The following is an 18,015-nucleotide window of genomic DNA, read 5'->3' on the forward strand; positions in this document are numbered from 1 at the left end:
GCTAAGATTCACTTACTCCTGTCTATTAAGCACTACTATGTCTTGGCCCCAGCAAAGATGCAATATATCTTTGTAGGGGCTAAGTAGGTTAGCCCCATTTTACAGACAGAGAAATTGAGGCCAAGAGGAAACTGAGGCTTGAGATTTCACAGCTAGTAGAGCTGGCTACTACTCTGGGAGCCCAGAGCCTCCACAGAACTCAACTGTGAAATCCCCTGTGCTGTCTGGTGCCCGCCCCTCATCAAGCCAGGGTTCAGGTTGGCTAAACCAACCACTGAGCTGCAGGCAGAAGTCCCCAGCATGAGAGCAGACTAAGAACACAGAGGGAGACACTTCTCTCATAGAGAAAGAGGTAAATGAAAAGGAAGGCTCCCAGTGGGCCCACAGGCAATGAGACCACCACTGGCAGAAGCTAGAGGTGGTTGACCCTAACTTGTTCCTCACATGGAAGCCTGAGGTGGGGGTGGGAGGTCAACAGGGGGGTGGGCTGCCTCTCCGTTCTAGGGTCCTAAGAGGTTGGGATGAGGATAGGATGAGGGTGGGGGTGCAATCTATCAGTAGCTCAAGGAAGAATCTGGTATTTATGGTGTGCCTGCTGTATACCTAAGCACTGACAGCCTCATCTCCCTCCTTCCAAGCTCAAGAGGACACCAGCAACCTACTACAGGGAAGGTTGCTCTACCTGATCTCCATCATGTCCCCAGCACCCAGCACAGTGCCTGGCATATAGCAGGTGCTCCATAAATGGTCCTTGCTGAATGAACCACCTACAGCACTGTAAAGGAGGTAAATTCCAACCCCCATGGCAAATTTGAGGAAACTGAGGCTCAGAGAAGATCAAGGCAGGACCAGTACTGGAGTCCAGCTGGGCCCAGCTTCCCAGGGGACCATGTGTGGAAAATATCTGGAGCTGTGAAGCCCCTCCCTCCCTCCCTCCATGCTCAGTGGTGACACTGTTGGGGGCTTGGGAGGATGTTGCCCTGCCAGCACAAGACAGGCCCAGGGCTCTCAGAGCCCCAGGACTCCTTGCCCACACAGGACCGGCAGCCACCTTTGGGAATTTGAGCTACATGTGCCCTCAGACAGCCCCATCAGCTGCTCCCCACCAAACCTGACATGAGCAGGCATCTCTCACAGTCTGTGTTTAGAAGGGTCCCTTCCTATAGTCAATGGCCCAAGTCCAAGTTCTCAGAGCTTGGAAGAGTTTGGTTCAAAGAAAGAATAGCATGCTTTTTGTTTGGGGCATTTTTTTTTAAGGGTTTTTTGTTTTTGTTTTTGTTTTTGTTTTTGTTTTTGTTTTTGTTTTTTGAGGGAGAGAGAGAGAGCAAGAGCAGGGGAGAAGCAGAGAGAGAGGAAGAGAGAGAGGCTCCATGCTGTCAGCACAGAGATTGATGTGGGTCTCAAACCCACGAACCATGAGATCATCCCCTCTCTCCTGACCTCGCCTGCCAGCGTAGGTTGCCTGAGCTACACTGGCAGCCTCACTCCTGCAACACCAGGTGCCGCCCCCTCCACCCCTCTCCCCCCTGGACCCCGTTAGCAATCAGAGTGTAGAGGCCTCAATCCACTACCGAAGAGCTTCAGCCGGCTGCCTGCCCTGTCTTCAGAAGCCAGCGAGGACCGGGCCTGCTTCCAATATCTTCGCTTGCCTCATGTATTTTGATATTGTCTACGTATTTGGTGTTCAATTAATATCTGTTCAATGAATGGCTGAATCAGAGAATCAATGCTTTAATAAACAAATACATCCATAGCTTGAAAGGGTTTGTCTTTGGGCAAATGTGCTAAGTCTCCCGCACTAGCCATTAGTGCCATACCACCCTGTGAGCATCCTGTGGTGAACATTTGTTTCTTGGTCCATTCAAAATTGAGATGAGAAGGTAAACATTTTGCAGAGCACATCTCACAGCCAGAAATCCAAATGCCTCTCCATGGTGTTGGGATTGAGAACTGCCTGGCATTGCAGCGTTAAGTCCTGGTTTGGTGGCCCCACCACTTGGCTTAGACGCAGGACTTGGACTTCAACTGTTTCTGTTTTCCCTTTTGTTTTCTGGGGTTCTTTTCTTGATACTTTTGCCGCCAAGTCTTCCCATTCAGTATAAAAATATTATATGTCATGTTTGCTGGAGGATATCTAAAACAAAATGCAGAAAACCTTATTGCATGATTACATGAGTAGGAATTCCTACTGTCAGCTCATTGGGTGGTGGTAGAGGCTGATGTTTCTGCAGGGTGGGGATTCTACTTCTCTTTCAGAAAGGCTTGGGGTGCCTGGGGGCTCAGTCGATTACGTGTCTGACTACTGATTTCAGCTCAAGTCATGATCTCAGGGTTCATGAGATCAAGCTCTGCATTGGGCTCTGTGCTGACAGTGCAGAGCCTGCTTGGGACTCTCTCTCTCCCTCTCTGTCTGCCCCTCCCCTGCTTGTGGTCTCTCTCTCTCTCTCTCAAAATAAACTTGAAAAAAGAAAGGAAGGCTTCTCATGTGTGAAATTCATTTTGTCTCTGGACACCCAGAAAGCCTCTGGGAAATTCCTTTCCCTTCACTTTCTGATAACTAACACAGGCTCTTGACAGCTTTAATTCACCTTTATGGGATGGAGCCACAGTCTTGACCACTTCTTCCTATACCTCCAAGAGGCACAGAAGGGAAATGACAAATCCAATGGACAAATCCAAGCCCCAGTCAGAATTGTGAGATGGGTCAACCTCATTTCCAGAAGCTCTTTAAATCTTCCATCTCTAACTTCTGCCACATTCCAGGCCCCCCTTTCACTTCAGGGGACCCACTCCTGTCTCAGACGAGAAACCTGGATGTGAGGTGATAGTGGCTGGCCTAAATGGTTTGCCAGTCCCAAGAATGTTGGCTTTTAAAAGAACCCCTTTAGGGGTGCCTGAGTGGTTCAGTTGGTTAAGCCTCCAGCTCTTGATTTCAGCTCAGGTCCTGATCTCATGGTTCGTGAGTTCAAACCCCGCATCAGGTTCTGTGCTGATAGCACAGAGCCTGCTTGGAATTCTCTCCCCCTCTCTCTCTGCCCCTACCCAACTCATGTTCTCTCTCTCTCTCCCTCCCTCCCTCCCTCCCTCGCTCAAAACAAATAAACTTAAAAGAACCCCTTTAAGGAAAGCAATGTCACTCTTGTGGGTAAATTTAAGTACCACAGACTCAGAGTTAGGGGGAAGGCGTGGGCAGAGGGATGGAAACTTCATCCTCCATGGCATGCCACAGCCCCCTTTCTCTGTGGTCAAGCTGCACACACAACACAGTGTTAGGCAAGACCTGAGAGGTCTTGGGAAGCTGTTTTCCCTGTGATGAAGAAGTGTGTCTCAAGGGATGCAGATGAACACACAAAATTTCAAGATGCAGTTACTGAAAATGCATAATCTTATAAGCCATTTACTGTCTCATGCCTACTCAGGGTTACGGCCACTGTGCTGGAACCCTCTCATCCAAGGGATAATAGACATTTTTAACAAGTGGTATAGATAGCCACTGACTAGTCAAAGTGGCCACCATCAGAATGGAGCCCTGGAGGGCCACTGCTGGGCCAGACATTAACCCTTCATTTGCAGGATCATGGGGAAGACTGGAAAGTCTGTGGGAGGTTCTGGGAAGGTGCTGTTTACCAACCAATAGAGGGATCTTTCAATATTCTAACAACCAGTGTAACAGCCAAGTATCAGCCCTGTGCTCATCTCCTCCATGGCTTCATCCCTCTCTGCCTTCATATGCCTATTTTCCAGTCTTTCAGCCAGTCTTTGTACCATTTCCTCAGTAGGTGTGGCCTAACCTACAGGAGTCTTTAGAGGTAAGCGTGGTCCAAGCCAGGAATTGCAATACTTAGCTGTGCATCAGAACCACCAAGGCAGTGTTAAAAACTGACAGCCTGGGTCGTCTGTATTCTATGAATACACAACCAGGCTTAGGAGTCCCTGCCTTCCTCCTAACTCCAGGATCAGCAGGAAGATCTGGGGCAACCTCATACAAATACCCATGAGTTCTTCATGGGTAGGAAGGTGGGACTGAAGAGCCACTCACAATGGCTTTTTCCTACTGATGTATGCAGTCAACACCAGTAACAACAACACTGTGACCACGAGGATTCCCGCCACCGAGGCAGCAGCAATGATGATGTTCCTCTGGAGGAAGTCCAGAAGCTGCACACATGGTACATCCTTATTTTGTGTATCTAAATGAAAAGACAAATGGCAGAGTAAACAGAAAGAGACAACCCCATACAGAACTGCAGGGACAACTTGTTAGTTCTGCTTTTAGCAGAAATGAAAACCTTAGCAACTTAAGCTGCTGGCTCCAGAAGTCCTCTTGGGGAAGAAGCTGGCTTTGTTTAGGAAAATACACTCATAAGCTTCTTGCCAGTGACATGAGATGCTGTTTGGTGGTGGAGGTGAGATGCCGAGGCTATGAGCTGGCAAGCAACAAAGCAACCAAAAAGAAGGAATGACTAAGCACAGATTTCAGGAGGTGAGAATAATAGAGGAGAGGTCAGATGGAAGGGATGGAAAGTTCTACTGTGATGGCCGTTAAGAACAATGGAGTCAAATATTCAGTTTGAAGTTGCCCCCCATTGCCCTACCCTCCCACCTTCAGGAAGTTCTCCCATATATATAATCCACCTCACGTGAGTAGGTTTGGGGGAATTTCATGCACAAGGTAAACATGATGCCAGAGATGATCTTGACCTCTTATGGCATCTAGGGACTTGCAGAAATCTTGAAGGTAAATTCAGAATGCCACTGAGTGTGGGCTTGGAAGCACAAGGCAATCTTAGCTGAGACCATCGCTGACATCAGGGACTCCTAAAGCTCCTCCACTCCATTTGTAACGTGACCAAAAATGGAATCAGGGAAATGGGGTACTGAGGCTCCATGACAGGACTGGGATGGTTTATTGTGGAGAACCACTGAGGGGGGCCCAGCAATGCAGGCAGGGAGATGCTGGTCAAGGGCCATCTTGGGTTATGGGGACAAAATTGGAAATGTCCAACTTCCCACTTCCGTGTATGCTACAGCAAGAGGCAGCACCACCAAGGAACTCTAAGGGCTCTGCTAGAATAAGTCAGCATTTAATTTCTTTGAGTTAGAAAGTGACAACCAGGTATACTTTTGATAACAGGAAGCTACATGGAGGGAGTGTGGGCGTGGTACCTGCAATTGTCATGACAGGCAAGTTTCTACCTGTACTGAATGGGCCCAGGTTATCCAAGGCTGAATATTAGGGACTAGGTTAATATTTGGTTTTCATCCCTCCTGCTTGTTAGAAAGCCTCTGTGTGCAGTAATGGCAGAGGCTAAGAAGATGATGCCCATGTTACAAATGAGCAACATAAAAGTAGCATCTTCTTGCAAGGGTGGTAAAATTCCCAGAGTTAGTTTAATTCATATTTTTTCATGGCAGATTGTATGCTTTTGTGGGAAAATTAAAAGTATGCTGACATCTACTCTGTTAAAATACCATGAAAGGCAAACAGATGCATTCTGAAGTTATCCGTATTTAAGTATCTTATTTAGCTTACACTATGTAGATTATTACCTGTCCTCACTGCTTCTTGAAGTGTTTCATTATCTTCAGTACTAAATTGCTCATTTATATCCCTGCTGAATAGAAAGGATTTTCTATTCCTCTTCTCTGAAACGTGACCTACAGAAGGACAAAAAACAAAATGTGTTCATCTAAAAATAGCCAATGGCCTGTAATTAGTTCTATTTTTTTAAGATATTGTTTTGGGGGCACCTGGGTGGCTCAGTTGGTTAAGTGGCCGACTTTGGCTCAGGTCATGATCTCACAGTTCGTGGGTTTGAGCCCCACATCAGGCTCTGTGCTGACAGCTCAGAGCCTGGAGCTTGCTTCAGATTCTGTGTCTCTCTCTGACCCTCCCCTGCTTGTGCTCTGTCTCTCTCTGTCTCTCAAAAATAAATAAACATTAAAATTTTTTTAATTAAAAAAAAGATTTTAATTTTTTATTTTTCTATGTTTTTAAAGTAGGTTTCACACTCAGCATGGAATGGAGCCCAGCGTGGGGCTTGAACTCATGACCCTGAGATCAAGACCTGAGTTGAGATCAAGAGTCAGACACTTAACCAACTGAGACATTCAGGTGCCCCTAAGATTTGATTTGATTTGATTTGATTTGATTTATTTTAGAGAGAGAGAGAGAGAGAGAGAATGTGAGCAGGGAAGAGGAGCAGAAAGAGAGAGACAATCTTAAGCAGGCTTCATGCTCAGCATGGAGCTCAATGTGGGGCTCAATACCATGACCCTGGGATCATGATGTGAGCCAAAATCAAGAGTTGGACACTCAACTGACTGAGCCACCCAGGCACCCTCCTAAGATTTTATTTTTAAGTAATCTTTATGCTCAACATGGGGCTCAAACTCACAACCCTGATATCAAGACCTTCGTGCTCTACTGACTGAGCCAGCCAGGTTCCCCTGATTAGTTCTATTTTTATGATAAAAACAACTTCCGCTAGAGGCTCAGTCAGTTGAGAGTCTGATTCTTGATTTTGGCTCAGGTCATGATCCCAGGGTTGTGGGATCGAGTTCCACATCAGTCTCTACACTGGGTGTGGAGCCTGCTTGGGATTCTCTCTCTCCCTCTGCCCCTGTCCCAGGCTTGTTCTCTCTCTCTCTCTCAAAAATAAATAAAACTAAATAAATAAAATAACTTCCTCTGGAATCAAAGTGAGGAGTTAGGAAGAATTTTGGAGAAAAGTCCAAACGTATATCAGTGTTTTGTTATTATTTTTTAAATCTGACAAATTCCTGGGTGACCCACCCGTAGACTGAGGCCATGGTTCTCACACATGAGTGTGCATCCAAATCACCAGGAGACCTTAAAAGATCAATCATTCGGTCCCACCCTTGAGTTTCTGAATCAGTAAGTCTGAGGAGGCCTGAGAATGTGAATTTCTCACAGACACACACCCCCCCCCCCCGCCCCACCCAAAGTAACACTGATGCTGCTGGTCAGGGACCACCTTAGAGAACCTCGAGAGAATCTTTCAGTCAGTTGCTGACCCCTCTGACTCAAGTTTCCCACTAGCATAAGATAGAAATAATAAGAGCTACCTCACAGACAGCATAATGTTCATGGAAACAGTTTATAAACCACCAAATATTATAAAAATGTTTCTTAAATTGCAAGGGCAAGACAGAAAAATGAACTACACTGAAATATGCATTTATTGGGAGAGGGGCTGAAGAAAAGTTTAGTAGAAACAGGCAACATTGAAAATCAGAAATATTAGCATGCTAACTCTGCCGTTGGCTATCTTTGACTCATTTGCATATGAGACCTTGTCAAAGGGCCTGAGTGAGTTTAGCCTGGAGAGGACTAGGACACTGGGAGAGCTGTCTTTGCCCAACACAAGAATGGCCCTGGAAAGGGGTTAGGAGATGTTCTGAGAGGTTCCAGGAGCAAGGCAGAACCAATGGGTAGGAGCTCCAGAGACACATGGAGACTAACAGTTTAGCACTTAGAAAGTAGGGCTATTAAAAAGGGAATGAGGAAGAGTGAGAAGTAACAAACCCTGTTGTCCCCAGAAGTCTTCAAGGCTGGGGCCTCCCAGGCCCAGATGCCTTTGACCTGAGAGGCATTTTTGACTTGAGATTGGTGAATCTGCCTTAGCCTTGTTCTCAAAGAGGTGGGAATGAGGCAAAATGGTTAACACTGGCAGGGTGTGTGATAACAGCCTATTGAGGTCTTAATTATTTCTGGGGAAAGAGAGAAATTTGTTCCTTATTCAATCTGGCTTAGAAAAGAGAAAAAGTTCCCAACTTAACATGAGTCATAATTACTTGACTTTGGAAATGTTAGGCTGTCAAATCAGAGTCAAGAGATAAACAACCACAGATACACAGAAAACTCTGGACAATATAGAGTTAGTGATTGAATGGATTGAATTCGCCTTTTGCTCTTTCATAAAGGTGTAAAAAAGATAGACTTATCACTTAAACACAAATTTTTACTTTCCTTGTCTCTGTTCCACAAAAACCAAAACCATAATTAAGAACCACTGTCTACACTTATCATCAATATGGGTTGTGATTTTGATCATTTGTTGGATTTTTTTTTCCTGCAGGACAAAATAAGCACAATCACCATGTTTTGTCAAATACAGTCAGTTTCCAAACTTCATTTCAACTGTAGAAAGCCATTAACTATGAGAGAAACAGCAGCCCATTACAGGAGAAAGCAAATCCCCACATCCATGATGCAGACTCAATCCCAGTGCCAATCAGTCACATCCTGGGCCTGGTAAAGTTGTGTTCGATGAGCCCAGAACCAAGAAATTTTGGCTTTGTGTTCAGGGAAAAGTTGAAGTCTTAAATTATAATCTCTCTCTCTCTCTCTCTCTCTCTCTCTCTCTCTCTCCCCGCCCCCCCAGCATTGAAATGAGACTTTGATTGGTTCTATTAATAGCATCTTAGTGTTGCACTGCTAACCAAGAACTAGGTTCCTTTCAGCAGAGCTAACATCCATGGTAGCTTGAACTTGCTGCACACCTGTGCACACTTTTTACAAGACTTTACTTCTCAAAAAAATCATTTCTTCACCCCTCTTCCTACCCAACCCTTTTTACCATTAATTTTTAGGGGGAATGGTCCCTTTTGCTAAGGAAAATTTGTGTGGTCTGGATTTCTTAGTCCAGCAGAATAGCATCAGAGCAGCTCCTGGCCTCTGAAGAGGGGCCTCGTCAGCCTCCTTTTCTGGTGTGATGGGACCTTCACTATGTCTGCAGGGGTTTCTTGGGTCTCTTCTCAATTCACTCTCTCTACTCAAAAACCTTAGTAAGCAGATCTGCCTCTCTTTTGTTGTCCCAAAGCTCCATGCAAATACAACCTGAAGCACTTTTTAAGTACTTTCAATTTTAGTATATTTATAGCTAATAATTACTGATGACACTGACTTCCTATTAGTGGTGAGCACTTGGAGAACACAAATGCCTTTTTCAATTCTCTACTCCTGGCACAGCATCTCTCACTGGGTAGGAGATCAATAACTAGGTCTTGAGTGAGAGAAGGAATCTTGAAGACTCTTGACTACAACTTCATGAGAGACTCTGAGCCAGAACCACCCAGCTAAGCCTGATCTGTCATCCAAGATTGCAGTCATTTGACGACTGACTGGCACCAAAGGGTCTGCTTCCAAGATGGCTCACTCACAGCTGAGTGAGAAGGCCTCACCTCCTCACTGGCAGTGGGCAGGAGGGCTCAGTTTCTCACCACAAGGGCCTCTCCTTAAATGAGTGGACACTGCTGGAATGTCCTCACAACATGGCAACTGACTTCCCCCAGATTGAGCAATTCAAGAGATAGCCGGGCAGAAACCACAATGTCTTTTATGACCTAATCTATGAAGTAGCACACCATCATTTCTGTCACGTTCTACTCATTAGAAGCAAGTCATTAAGTCCAGCCTGCCCACACACAAGGGGTGGGGGATTAAGCCCCACCTTTCAAAGGGAAGGCTCTCAAAGAATTTGAGGACCTATTTTAAAACCACAGTAAGAAATGAAATTCCAAAGAAGACAGCTGAACAAAGGAAACATTTGCTTATGTCCACATAAACATAAGGACTTTTTAATCAGCTGCCTCCGGTTTTGTGGATGGAGAGAAGTGACATCCTTACAAAGGCATCTACACTCTGCAGGAAGCCCGGACTCAGGTTTATGACCTACACCATTAAGCAGAGACCCCTGAATGATTGAACCATATGAAATTGGTTGAGGTTGAACCATACGAAATTGGAGATATTTGACCATTTTTTAAAATATTTTTTAAAGTTTATTTTATTTTGAGAGAAAGAGGCAGAGAGAGAGGGAGAGAGAGAATCCCAAGCAGGCTCCATGCTATCAGTGCAGAGCCCAATGTGGGGTTCAAACTCAAACTCACAAACTGTGAGATCATGACCTGAGTCAAAACTAAGAGTCGTACGCTCAACCAACTGAGCCACCCAGGTATCCCAATATTTAACTATTTTTGATCTACAAAGAAACAGTACATTCAAATTATTCAACCTGACATTATAGTCCCAAGGGAAGTTTTCTAATCTACATGTTTCTTCTAATTGTGAGGCTCCTAGGAACCCAACATCATGGATTATCTAGATGAGTGTAATGATCAATTTATAATGTGATCCTCTGTGTATATATACATTAAAAAAAAAAAAAAAAAAAAGGAGGGGCACGTGGGTGGCTCAGTCAGTTGGGCATCCAACTCTTGGTTTCTGCCCAGGTCAAGATCTCATGGTTTCTAGGTTCAGGTCCTGGATCAGGCTCAGTGCTGACAGTGCAGAGCCTGCTTGGGATTCTCCCTCTCTCCCTCTCTCTCTGCGACCCACCCCCAGTGTGTGCTCTCTGTCTCTCCAAATAAATAAATAAACTTAAAAAAATAAAAGGAAAGGCCTCCAAACTTAGTGTAGACTGGCCATTATATACCTTGGGGGTCTGGGAAGATACAGGAAAATAAATCCATTTTGTACTTAGAAAGTGACCAAGCACTGAGTCAAGCTCCTATTAGGGAGAAAAATCACATACTGAAAGAGCCAAAAGTAACTTGAAGAAATGGAAAGACATTCCCATTTCCAACACAGACTGACCTACCATCAGTTTTCCCAATGTGAATATTATATTATAAATTTAATACAATGCTAATAAAAATATCAACAGGCCCTAATGAAGTTACACAAGTTGATACTAAAATTCATGTGCAAAAACAAACATGCAGAAGTCACCAGGAAAACACCGAAAAAACAAAAACTACAAAATAGGGACTAGTCCCATAAGGCATTAAAACATACTATTCCAGCCTCAGTAATGAAAACAGTACAGTACTGTTGTATAGAAGCCAGTAGGCCAGTGGTTAGGATAGAAAGTCCAGGCATAGACCCAGGACATACGGGAATTTAGTATAAGATAAAGAGGGTGTCTCAGATCACTGGAGCAAAAGTGGACTTTTTAATAAATGATGTCATGGGGCGCCTGGGTGGCGCAGTCGGTTAAGCGTCCGACTTCAGCCAGGTCACGATCTCGCGGTCTGTGAGTTTGAGCCCCGCGTCAGGCTCTGGGCTGATGGCTCAGAGCCTGGAGCCTGTTTCAGATTCTGTGTCTCCCTCTCTCTCTGCCCCTCCCCTGTTCATGCTCTGTCTCTCTCTGTCCCAAAAACAAATAAAACGTTGAAAAAAAAAATTTTTTTTAAAAATGATGTCATCATTTTTAGTGAAAAAATGACATGATGTGGACTGTATTGATGAAATCATTGTAGCCCATGTGTGGTTCTCAGTATAAAGTCAGCCTTTCACTTCTCCCAGTGTAGACCCAGGTACCAAAGAGATGCTCGACTGTATTTAATTTATGATTTCACAAAATTAAGATTCAGGAATATTATAAGTATTCATTTTAAGGAGAATTCTGTGGGGGTGCCTGGGTGGCTCAATAGGTTAAGCATCTGACTCTTGATTTCAGCTCAGGTCATGTCTTACAGTTCGTGAGTTCGAGCCCCACATCAGGCTCCACTGGAGCCTGGCTGGGATTCTCTCTCTCCCTCTCTCTCTCTCTCTGCCCCTCCCTGCAACCCCCTCCCCCAGTCTCTCAAAATAAATAAACTTTAAAAAAATAAATAAAGAGAATTCTGTGGTAAATTAATCTCCAAAACCCATCTAGGTCATTGGTTCCAAATGCTGCCTATAGGCAAGTCACTGGTACAATATGCAAAAATGTGCAGAACCCTGGACTCCACTTTTAGAAACTCCTGGTGGATTCCAGAAATAAGGGTTTATAATCTCTTCCCAGGTCTCAACCTCCTCTCCATGGTTGATTCATGGTCAGTGTTGAGAAACACTGACCTAGTTCATATTCCTATGCCCAGGGAAGACCACATATTTGCCAGCTTGGACAGTGACATAGCCTATTTTTCCTCTTAAATCTTTAAATCTGTCTAGAGAAAAAATGCTCCATTAGATGATAGTTCTTCCTGTCTTGGGAGCTGGTCTGCTCCCACCATAACCAGGTCTGTGAGATGAGCCTTTGCTCATCAGCTGAAGGGGAGCATTTTCCCACACTCCCCATGGCAGGGATGAAGAGAACTCCTCTGGGGTATCACTTCAGGAATGTGCTCAGTCCCTCACCAGTCCCCACATCCAGGGGGAACAAGGGACTTCACTGTTAAGTTTGGGAGGAGGAATCAGGTTCCTATAGTCAGTTCCTTCCTCTCTCTCCCTCTCTCTCTCTGTCTCTCTCTGTCTCTCTCTCTCTCTCTGGCATCTGTCTGCCTGCAGACAACAAACATTCTGATCTTCTCCTCTATGCTGTGAATGTTACAGAAGTAAACTCTCTCATGGTGGGCTATGGGGGAACCATGGGCATCCTAACCCTCACCAGTGATTAGGCACTCATCCTAATTCGAAGTGAAGCACCCATGTTATCCAGCCAAGTTTTCCTGAGAAGATAGTCTGAGCTCCATCTGTAGGATCCTTAGCTCAGTCTCACATTTGGTTCTAAACTCAGGCAAAGGAAGAAGAGGTATTACTTATAACCCAACTCCAATGATATCCATTTGCATTACCATTAGTGGACACTCTATCCATGCTGCCAAGGAGAAATCTTGGTTCAGTAGAATACCCAGCAACACTGGCTCCTTTGATGAAATCCATGGGGGAAAAAAATTGAAGAGAAAAATTTATATAAGCACACATTATGAGCATTTTGGGTCCATATTTTAAGTGTTGAAATGCTAATATAGGATCCAACCACACTGAGAATGTGTATTTGAAAGTTTATATATCAATGCAGACAGGCATCAGCTAGTTGCTGACTGCAGAGGCTGGAGCCCAGGCAGATGTTATGGGAAACAAACCTTGGGAATTAGAATTCACATCTGTATGCAAAATTCCAACACAGTGCTCATTTGTCTGCTGCCCAGGGCACTTTTGTTACTGCTGGTACACAAATGCTGCCTGTAGGTAAGTCTGATATAAAATTCTATCCTTATGACCTATGATCAAATAATTGTCTTAATTCTTAAACTGCTACTTAAAAAATAATAATATAAAGCCGCTTTGCGGAAGAGTGTATTTTTCATTTTCATTATTTCCACCGGTGTGCCTAGGGCAAGTGATTCTTTAGCCTGGGTCTTACCCATTGAATGGTACGCTAATGATTGCACTAGTTCTCCCCAAGGGCTAAGCAAAGTATCAAACCAGATCATGCACGTGGAAATATAAAGTGTGTTCAGTACAAAGTTATTACACTTCTCAGGGCTCCTATGGTCAGGAACAGTAACCGCCACTTGTAATTCCAGTTCCTGTCCTTTGAACAGTCTCCAGAAAGGAAGAACCTCCTTGACACATGAATTTCAAGGATCCCCTCCCCACAAAACAGAATAGACACATTTTAGACCATAGACTTGAAGGTGATAGAGAGGTTTTCAGACAATCTTTCCTTCATATCTCAATTTGTCTATGCCACACAGGTAGCCATTTTGACAAATACTAAAATGAGAGTGCTATATATATAATTCAATACATAGGCCTATAGAAATACGTGCACTTATAATTCTAGAGACATATACTTGCCTTCTCTCTTGTCTCTCTCTGTAACTGATTTGCCTGCTGTTCTTGTTTCCTCATATGGAACATTGGAAAACACTTGCTGTAGAATTTCATCTCAAGTGAAGTACAAAAGGCATGTTAATATCAGCAGTGGAGGATTGACATATTTTTCTCTGTAAATACCTAAAGCAGTCTAGAGATACAGTTAATAAATGCTATACTCAATGGAAATTTTGAAATTATACTCTATACCTAGTCTTGGGAAGGGAAATCCCAACCCCTAAAATCATTGCTGAAAAACTGTGATTGCCTTAGATGTCTTAGGCAGTAAATATTTCCCACTAAAAGATACGCAGCTAGAAACTTTGCCCCAAATCTCATGATATTTAGCGCCACCATTTTCCTTCTTGCTCCTGTTGTCATTCTGACCCACCCCTGAGACTTCCCCAAGAGGACCCATAGATTTGTATATGGTGAAGTCTGCGGGGGCAAAAATAAAGCAGAACAGGTTTCTAAAAGTCAGAAAGCTCTTTATAAGCTGTTCCTAATTTCTCATGGTTATATATTTAAAAATACATGAATCTTTCTCTCCTTTTTAAAGTTTTCAGGCTTCTACTTTTCCCTTCTACTTTTGTTACTCTGTCTAGGTTTATTTTGCAAAGCCATGGAAAGAATCCTCACAAATTTCATTCATTTTGTATATATTCTGAGTCCTTTATCAAGGGCATTGGTACATTGGTGGTTGGTCTGCTCACCTGATGGCATACGTGCTTAAGAACCCCAAAAATTAACATCAAATTTACTTATTCAAAATGAGTTCTTGTCACCAGTCCCTTTCTTTTTTTTTTCCACACTATGATCTCATTTATTTAAAAATAATATCTTTTAACACAATCAACACTACCTAATTTCTATAGGTACATAGACATGCTTGTAAATGCACAATTAAAGAACTAAAAAGGTTATCTTTAAGGAGGTAGGGAACAAAGAAATATCAAATAGAACTTCAGCCTTAAATTCAATGTTTCAGTTTCATATATAAAGAGACTTGTGTAAATACTAAACTTTTTAATTCACCAGAACCAATGCTTCCCAATCAAGGTAAGAAAAGTATACTATAGAGAAAGATTCCAATTTCTGTAAAAGCAGTAAAAACAAAAACCTCTGCATGTGCATTTATGTTTTTACAGGCATGGAGAGAGAGGAGGAATGCACACCTGGATGACAGAAAGGGTGTAGCAAGAAGACTATTAAATTTTTCTTTACTCATTTTTGTTCTGATTCACTAGGTCAGCTAAGCACATTACCTTTTTAAATTTTTTTTTAATGTTTATTTTTGAGACAACATGAGAGACAGAGTGCAAGCGGCGGAGGGGCAGACAGAGGGAGACACAGAATCAGAAGCGGGCTCCAGGCTCTGAGCTGTCAGCACAGAGCCCAACGCGGGGCTTGGACTCATGAGCTGTGAGATCGTGACCTGAGCTGAAGTCAGAAGCTTAACCGACTGAGCCACTCAGCCACCCCTAGCACATTACCCTTTTATTTATTTTTTATTTTTTATTTTTTGTTAAATACATTTATTTATAGGCCAAACACAACAACACCCAATTGCTTCTATTTTTCCTCCCTAACAGGACTTTATTTACAATACAGAAAACAAATAGCATTAGCACATGTACAAACTACAATGAGCAGTTCACTGGCACTTCTAAAATAGAGAGAACATTCTTTATATGCAGGATATTCTCTAGAGCCAAGTAAAGTTTGAAGAGGGCGCAAGGGACAGAAAGCAGATACGTTAGGTGATCTCTGAAGTAGCAAGGAGTTCTGACTTCTGACCAAGCCATAATAAAAATGATTAGCTTGCATTATAGTGTTTCTAATAACTGGACCACTATTATCAGGTCTTTCCAAAAAGAATGCAAGTTTCAATGCAATGTTTTTGTTTTTACTTTTATCAAAATTACTGAATGTTTACACTTGAAAAATATTATTAAAATACACTGGTTGGCTTACTTATCTACATTATTTATACCTCATTTAGACAGTTGTTGAATTTGCTTTTATTACACTGTCTAGATGTAAACAAGGTAAGGGGGAAAGGCTGGTTTCAATAAAACCGGTTAGAATAATGCAAGAACTAGATAGTCTATATAAAAATGATTGAGAATTCTTTGCATGTGATAAGGCTACAGAACCCTCTAAATTGTATAATTCACCCTAATCCAAAAGACAAGTCCAGAATTTAGAACTGCTTATTTTTTCTAGGCCCAATAATAGCACATGTGGAAAAAAATTTGATTATATTATAGCTGGGCCTGTAAGTTAGCTGGGTAATTGGCTACATTTAGAGGCTGGCTTCTTGAGGAAGCATAAGTCATGGCCACCAAAGAAATACGTATTGAATGTGAGGAATTTACTATGGCATTTCTTGATACTAATGAATGATTTAAATGAAGTGGTTGAAAGTGATGGTCCGGCCAGTAAAAGCACATTACCTTTTTAAAAAGGAAGTGAATATTTAAAATGAGATGTTATTAACTTAGAATAGTGTCCATTTTAGATAGTACAGAGAAGGTGAACAATCTGCACTCACCTTGTCTCCTATCCAGCAGAGGTATTCAGCCTCTGCCTACATGTCACTAGCCCCTTCCTTAAGGGATGTGTTGACCTATAAATTCCTGGATTGTTGCTCTGAGAACCTGAAAAGTTTATTGGTGTCCCAGCAATGCCAAAGCCAACACTGGCATGGTGCTGGGCAGGTCAGTAGGCCTTTTGAGGGATGATGGGATCCTCCCAAACCCCAAACCAGACACCCATCTTCACATACACTGACTCCCCTTCCACACATGTGGAGCAGGATTCAGAGACATGGTGCTCCTTCAAGGAGGAGATGTCCTCTGATTCCCAGGTGAGAATTCCTGAAAATACATGAGGGGGCTGCAACAGCTATCTGCATCCCTTCATTCAGTCATGTTAACCTACCCGTCATTCAATCAGCCAGGCACCCAGTGCAGATTTACTGAAGCCTCTTTAATAGCAGGTGTGGAGGAAAGACAAACCCAGAATTCCTGACATGGAACAACTCCTGGAAAAAAAGGTCCATGTTCCCTGTAAAGAGATGTCCCCCTTCCAAGCAGGATTGGCAGGCATAACTTTGTGATCAGAACATCCAACAGATCCTAACCTGGAGGGAAGCATCAATGCTCACACCTCTCAGAGCTCTTTCTCAGACCAGATGTAACCCTCACTATCTACTCCTGATGCACACACACTACCAGAGAGGAGAGATTTCTTTGGAATCTGGATGGCTTCCTTCAGCAGACAGCTATGGTTTCAAACATTTTCCCTCAGTCTCGGCTCTCTGCTAAAGAAGACTTCCCTGAGCCTTATTTTGTTATTGCTGTTTTTAGATTTTAAAAAATTTAAGGTGAATACACACACACACACACACACACACACACACACACACACACACACACATATACGTGTATATATATATATATATATATATATGTATGTATATATATGTAATTTCCATTTTAAGCATTTTAAGTGTACAATTCAGGAGCATTAAGGACATTCACAATGTTGTGCAAACATTGCCACTATTTATTTCCAGAAATTTTCCATATTCTCAAACAGAAACTCTCTACCTGTTAAGCAATAACTCTCCATTCTCCCATCCCCCTGGCCCCTGGTAACTTCTATTATACTTTCTGTCTCTATTAATTTACCTACTTTAGGGGCGCCTGGGTGGCGCAGTCGGTTAAGCGTCCGACTTCAGCCAGGTCACGATCTCGCGGTCTGTGAGTTCAAGCCCCGCATCGGGCTCTGGGCTGATGGCTCAGAGCCTGGAGCCTGTTTCCGATTCTGTGTCTCCCTCTCTCTCTGCCCCTCCCCCATTCATGCTCTGTCTCTCTCTGTCCCAAAAATAAATAAAAAACGTTGAAAAAAAATTAAAAAAAAAATTTACCTACTTTAGATACATCACACAGGTGGAATCATACAATATTGGTGCTTTTGTGCCTGGCTGATTTCATTTAGTATAATGTCTTCAAGGTTCACCCATGTGTTAGCAAGTAACTGAATTTCACTCGTTTTTATGAGCAAATAATACTCAATTATAAGTCCATACCACATATTGTGTATCCATTCATCTGTGATGGACACTTGGATTGTCTCCATACTCTGTCTATTGTGAATAATCCTGCTATGAACATTGGTGTACAAACATTTGTTTGAGCTCCTGTTTTCTTTTTTTTAATGTATTTATTTATTTGTTTGTTTAATTTACATCAAAGTTAGTTAGCTTATAGTGCAACAATGATTTCAGGAGTAGATTCCTTAGTGCCCCTTACCCATTTAGCCCATCCCCTCTCCCACAACCCCTACAGCAACCCTCGGTTTGTTCTCCATACTTAAGAGTCTCTTATGTATTGTCC

The 18,015-nt window shown here is 43.0% G+C and overlaps 1 protein-coding gene across 8 annotated transcripts in view; it reads right to left on the minus strand.

Annotated features, from left to right (window-relative positions):
- Nucleotides 1–1,715: 1,715 nt before the first annotated feature.
- CA3H2orf92 (chromosome A3 C2orf92 homolog) overlaps nucleotides 1,716–18,015 on the minus strand; it is a 47,447-nt gene continuing 31,147 nt past the window's right edge. For all 8 annotated transcript variants that reach the window (XM_047852156.1, XM_047852161.1, XM_047852154.1 and 5 more), the window contains 5 exons: nucleotides 13,595–13,684; nucleotides 12,586–12,657; nucleotides 5,551–5,658; nucleotides 4,040–4,190; nucleotides 1,716–2,134 (listed from right to left, as the gene is read on the minus strand). In XM_047852156.1, the coding sequence (XP_047708112.1) occupies nucleotides 2,002–2,134; nucleotides 4,040–4,190; nucleotides 5,551–5,658; nucleotides 12,586–12,657; nucleotides 13,595–13,684 (554 nt within the window). In that variant the 3' untranslated portion in view covers nucleotides 1,716–2,001. The remainder of the gene's footprint in view (nucleotides 2,135–4,039; nucleotides 4,191–5,550; nucleotides 5,659–12,585; nucleotides 12,658–13,594; nucleotides 13,685–18,015) is intronic.

The sequence above is a fragment of the Prionailurus viverrinus genome, chromosome A3, assembly GCF_022837055.1.
Source record: "Prionailurus viverrinus isolate Anna chromosome A3, UM_Priviv_1.0, whole genome shotgun sequence".
NCBI classification, from domain to species: Eukaryota; Metazoa; Chordata; class Mammalia; order Carnivora; family Felidae; genus Prionailurus; species Prionailurus viverrinus.